At 58.3% G+C, this 6,000-nt stretch overlaps 1 protein-coding gene across 1 annotated transcript in view; it reads right to left on the bottom strand.

Annotated features, from left to right (window-relative positions):
- Positions 1–5,460, bottom strand: part of LOC144609307 (uncharacterized) — a 17,877-nt gene extending 12,417 nt beyond the window's left edge. Inside the window, exon 1 of the mRNA XM_078427738.1 lies at positions 4,885–5,460. Coding sequence (XP_078283864.1) covers positions 4,885–5,460 — 576 coding nt within the window. The remainder of the gene's footprint in view (positions 1–4,884) is intronic.
- Positions 5,461–6,000: the final 540 nt, after the last annotated feature.

Here is a 6,000-nt window from a genome sequence, read left to right as displayed (position 1 = left end):
TTTGGAAGGGTGAGCTGAAAGATGGCACATGGAGTTTAATGCTGATAAGTGTGAGGTGCTGCATTTTGGTAGGACAAATCAAAATAGGACGTGCAGGGTAAATGGTAGGGATTTGAGGAATGCAGTGGAACAGAGGGATCTGGGAATAACTGTGCATTGTTCCCTGAAGGTGGAATCTCATGTGGATAGGGTGGTGAAGAAGGCGTTTGGTATGCTTGCCTTTATAAATCAGAGCATCGAATATAGAAGTTGGGATGTAATGTTAAAATTGTACAGGGCATTGGTGAGGCCGAATCTGGAGTATGGTTTGCAGTTCTGGTCGCCAAATTATAGGAAGGATGTCGACAAAATGGAGAGGGTACAGAGGAGATTTACTAGAATGTTACCTGGGTTTCAGCACTTAAGCTACAGAGAGAGGTTGAACAGGTTGGGTCTTTATTCTTTGGAGCGTAGAAGGTTGAGGGGGGACTTGATAGAGGTTTATAAAATTTTAAGAGGGACGGACAGAGTTGACGTGGGTAGGCTTTTCCCTTTGAGAGTGGGGAAGATTCCAACAAGGGGACATAACTTCAGAATTAAGGGACAAAAGTTTAGGGGTAACATGAGGGGTAACTTCTTTACTCAGAGGGTGGTGGCTGTGTGGAATGAGCTTCCGGTGGAAGTGGTGGAGGCAGGCTCGATTTTATTATTTAAGATTAAATTGGATAGGTATATGGATGGGAGGGGATTGGAGGGTTATTGTCTGAGAGCAGGTAGATGAGACTAGGTCAGAGAAAGTGGTCGGAGTAGACTGGTAGGGCCGAACGGGCCTGTTTCCGTGCTGTAATTGTTATATGGTTATATGTATATATCTCTGAGATTTTGACATTTGGTTGTGCACATGAGGACCTGCAGCCAGAACGGTAAACCATAGCGCCACAATTCTAGTGCCACCTTAATCAGCACTCTCCTGGCGACTCTTTATAACAAGTTTTATTTAAATTGGTCTTATATTTTTCAGGTTAGAGACATTTTAAACTTTAAAACATTTTATTTTTGAACACATTTTTCAAACTGCTGTGCGCACGGCCTCTCCCCTCACTTGCACAAACAAGATGTACGCCGTTAGCGGAGCCGTCCGCCCGCACTCAGGGGCTCCCATCTCCTCTCTCCCCTCGCTTCTCTCCTCTCTCCCCTCACCTCTCTCCTCTCTCCCCACTCTCCCACACCCGGGGGGGATGGTCGGACTGTTGGCCCACTCATCCTTCACTTCGGTCCCTTCAACGCACGGCGTCCTCGAGTCCCCGCTATCGCCCGGGCCCTGCGCCCCGCACCGTTACCGCACACAACCCGCAGCGGCAGTTTCTTCTCCTCCGCTTTCAGCGGCCGCTACCACCGACGGCGGCGTCGACGAGGACCGCTGCCACCACCGGCCCCAGCGTGAGGTCAGAAAGATGGCGGCCGCTCCCCTCCCCCTCCTCCTCACGTTCCTCCATCTTGTGCGCGCCACCGGCCTCGAGTAGTCCCAGTCCACAGCCGCCCAGCCGCACTATCCGACTCCAGTAGACCGTCTCGAGTAGTCCGGGCTCGGCCAGGCCACATTGACGGCCGCACTCCGGAGCTCCATTCTCCCTGCACGCTCGGTAAGTGGCTTTCGCCGCCAACGGGTCCGCGGAGGGAAGTGGGCGTGGGGGGCGAGTGGGTGGCGGGGAGGGTGGGGATAGGAGAGGAGAGGAGAGTGGAAGGGGTGGGGGAGGAGGTAGTGTGAGTGAGGGCGAAAGGGGGTGGGGGAGTGTGAGAGTGGGGGTGGGGGGGGACAGTGCTGGGGAATAGGGCAGGCTGGGGTGGGGAGGAGGGATGAGTGGGGGTAGTGGACAGTGGCGGATGGGGAGGAGGAGGGGTGTGGGGAAGGGGGACAGTGGGGGTGGGGGCGGGGGAGGAGGGTGGTGGTGCGGGGAAGAGATACTGGGGTCGGGGAAGGGGACAGTGGCGATGGGGAAGAGGCGAGAGAGGGGTGGAGGGGGTGGGGCCGGAGAGTGTAGTGGTGGGGCCGGAGAGAGTGGGGGTGGGGAGAAAGGGGGGTGGGAGAAAAGCGGGGTGGTGGGGGGAAAGAGGGGTGGGGAAATGTGGCGGGTGGGGAGAGTGAGAGTGGGGGGTGGGGGAGGAGAGCGTGGGGTGGGGAGAATGTGGAGTGCGGGCAGGGAGAGTGGGGGAAGGGGGAATTGGTGTGGGGAGGAGCGAATGGGGGTACATGCAGGGCTGGGGGAGTGGGGGTAGGGGCAGGGGAGGGGCAAGTGGTGGTGGGGCGGGGAGGGGCAAGTGCGGGTGCGTAGGGGGGATGGAGTGGGTCAGTGGGGGGAGGAGGGGGGCGACAAGGGCGATCGCGTGAGGGGCTTGAGGGTGCTACACCAATACAGGAGAGGCTTTGGTCCAGGGCTCACTCACTCACACTCTTTCCCATTCCCTGCCCCCCCCTACGAGGAATGGGCCTCACTCTCCCACACCCGGGGGACACTCCGAGCAGGAGGGAGATGGTCGGAATGATGGTCCACTCATCCTTCCCTTTCGTCCCTTCAACCCACGACGTCCTCGAATTCCCACTATCGCCCGGGCCGCCCATTACCGCACACAAGCCCCAGCGGGCAGCTACTTCTCCTCCTCCTTCAGCGGCTGCTTCCACCGATGGCGGCGTCGACGAGGGCCGCTGCCACCGCCGTCCCGTCGCGACTTCAGAAAGATGGGGGCCGCTCTCCTCCTCCTCACGCTCCGCCATCTTGTGCGCGGCACCGGCCTAGAGTAGTCCCAGCCCACAGACGCCCAGCCTCGCTATCCGTCTTCCACTTCTGCCGGGTCTCAGCTGCCGCGCTATCCGTCTCGAGTTGTCCGGGGTCGGCCAGGTCACATTACCGGCCGCACTCCGGAGCTGCCTCCTCCTCCCTGCACGCTCAATAAGTGACTTTTTCCGCCAACGGGTCCGCGGCGGGGAGTAGGCGTGGGGGCCGAGTGGGTGGAGGGGAGGTTGGGGGTAGGAGGGGAGAGGAGAGAGTGGGGATGGAGGGGGTGGGGGAGGAGAGAGTGGGAGTGATGGGGAAAGGGGGGTGGAGAAAGGGGGGTGGGGAGAGTTTGAGTGGGGATGGTGGGGAGAGTGTAGCTGGGGAGGAGGGCAGGCTGGGGTTAGGAGGGGGTGAGGGTGGCGGGAGGAGAGAGGTGGGGGTGGGAGAGGAGAGAGAGGGAGTGGTGGGGAAATGGGAAGTGGGGGAGAGTGAGAGTGGGGCTGGGGGAGCAGAGAATGGGGGTGGGGGAGAGCTGGGTGAGGGGAGGGGACAGTGGGTGTCAGGGAAGAGGGGAGAGTGGGGGGTAGTGTGTGGGGAAGGGAGGGAAAGGGGGGGAGGTGGATGGGGGGAAGAGAACAGTGAGAGTGAAAGGGCAGGGGGAAGGTGGGGGAGGAGACAGGGGGTGTGGGGGTACGGGGGCTGGTGTTGGGGAAGAGAGTGGGGGTTGGGGGAAGGGGGCAGTTGGGATCAGGGGAGAGTGGGGATGGGGGAGGGGCACAGTGTGAATGGGGTGAGTGTGGGGGAGGCGGGGGGTGGGGGAGGAGGGGTGGAGGAGAGAGGGAGGGTGGGGGAGAGTGAGAGTGGGGCTGGGGAGGAGAGAAGGGATTGGGGAGGCTGAGGGAGGAGAGAGTGGGGGGAAAGGGGGGGAGTGAGAGTGAGGCTAGGGAGGAGAGAATGGGGTGGTGGGGGGAGGAGAGAGTGGGGGAACGGGGGGGAATAGTGCCAGTGGGGGTGGAAGGGAGAGTGGGACTGGGGAGGATGGCAAGGTGGGATGCGGAGGAGGGAAAAGTGGGGGTGGGGAGGAAAAGGAGTGGGCGGAAGGGGACAGCAGGGGTGGGGGAGGTGGTGGGGGATGAGGGAGTGGGGAATGCGCTCCCCCGGACCTTTAACTAATGCGCCCCCAGACCTTTAACTAATGCGCCCCCCCCCGCGGATCTTTAACTAATGCGCCACCACACCCCACGGACCCTTAACTAATACGCTCCCCCCCGACCTTTAAATAATGTGCTCCCCCCGACCTTTAACTAATGCGCCCCCCCCCGGACCTGTAACTAATGCGCCCCCCTGGACCTTTAACTAATGCGCCCCCCCTCCGCGGATCTTTAATTAATGCGCTCCCCCCGTGCACCACCGCCCGTCCCCGCATGCCTCGCGTCTGACATTCCTCAGATCGGTCAGCGCTGAACCGGCCGTCGCCTCTCCAGGTGGGGGGGGGGGGGGGGGGGTTGCGGCTCCCGCCGGACTGCCGGGAGTGCCTTCCGATAATCGTGTGGAGTGACGAGATCTCTGCTGCTGCTCTTCCCTCCCCCCCCAGCCTCGCCTCGCACCCTCTGGTCGTATATTTTTTAAGTTAGAGTTTTTTAAGTTAAAACATTTCGTTTCTAACCAATTTCTTGACGATCTTCAGCGTGTGACGTCACAGTGGGACCCGTGCGCCTGTGAGATGACTTCGCCCCCGCGGTATTCAGCGTGTGACGTCACAATGGGACACGCACGACTTCAAGAGATGAGCTCGCTCTCTCCCCCATCCCCCGACCTTTAACTAATGCGCCCCCCCGGAACCTTAACTAATGCGCTCCCCCCCCCCCAGACCTTTAACTAATGTGCTCCCCCCCCGGACCTAAAAACTAACGCGCCCACACGCACCCGGCGGACCTTTAACTAATTCGCTCCCCCCCTGATCTTTAACTAATGCGCTCCCCCCGACCTTATATTAATGCGCTGCCTCCCCCCGGACCTGTAACTAATGCGCCCCCCCCGGACCTTTAACTAATGCGCCCCCCCCCCCGCGGATCTTTAAGTAATGTGCCCCCGTGCACCACCGCCCGTCCCCGCATGCCTCGCGTCTGACATTCCTCAGATCGGGCAGCACTGACCCGGCCGTCGCCGATGAGCGCCGTGCGTAGGGGGGGAGGGTGAAGCGGCACCCGCCCGACTGACGGGAGTGCCTGCCGATGAGCGTGCGGAGTGACGAGAGCTCTGTTGCTGCTCCCCCCCTCTCGCACGCCCGCTCGACGTTCGATTGGTCCGCATCCAACGAGCCGCTCACCACGACGTGGGCGCCATTCATGGGCTCCGACCTCCCTATTTGCGCCCGATTGGGCCGGGTCCGTACGTGGGGTCCAGTGATTTGCTCCGACCTCCCGCTCGATGCGGGTGGAGCAGCTGCTTCCGGCTGACACCAACTGCTGTCGCCGACAGTCCACCGCGCGCTGCTGCTGGTTGACCACACGGTCTCCCGCGTCACATCCACCGCGCGCTGCTGCTGGTTGACCACACGGTCTCCCGCGTCACATCCACCGCGCGCTGCTGCTGGTTGACCACCCGTCTCCCGCGTCACATCCACCGCGCGCTGCTGCTGGTTGACCACCCCCACGTCAGTATCGCAAATAGGGCATTTTAAACGATATACAGACGAAAACTTCATAGATAAGGTTCATTTAATTTCTAACAAAAAAAACACATTTATTTTAAATGAAGAAAGAGATTTCGATTGCGTTTAATTTTATTTAAAAAACGATTCAAAAAACAGAGATTTCATAGATAAGTTTACTTTCTTTTTTATCAAAATACATTTAATTTACATAAATTTAATTTCATTTGTAACAAAGACATTTATTTTAAATGAGGAACGTGAATTTCATTAAGTTTGATTTTATTTCTTTAAAAAAGCTACTGCTCTATAGATAAATTTGAAAGTTTTAAAAGGATCCATTTTGATTTGATATTATTGTTTTCAATAATGACTTAAATTGTGTTTAGGTTATTTTAACGAAATAACGGCATTTTGATCAACATTTTGATCAACATTTCTTTCATTTCCAAAAAAAGACCTCCGTGGGAGGAGAGAGTGGGGGGTGGATGAGAGTGCGAGTGGGGGTGGGAGGGAGAGTGGAACTGGGGAGGAGGGCAGGGTGGGGAGGAGGGTGGGGGGAAGGGGACAGCAGGAGAGGGGGGAGAAGGGGCT

Source organism: Rhinoraja longicauda, chromosome 34 (assembly GCF_053455715.1).
Source record: "Rhinoraja longicauda isolate Sanriku21f chromosome 34, sRhiLon1.1, whole genome shotgun sequence".
Taxonomy (NCBI): Eukaryota; Metazoa; Chordata; class Chondrichthyes; order Rajiformes; family Arhynchobatidae; genus Rhinoraja; species Rhinoraja longicauda.
The sequence above is the reverse complement of the archived record's forward strand: the minus strand, read 5'-3'. Positions and strand labels throughout refer to the sequence as shown.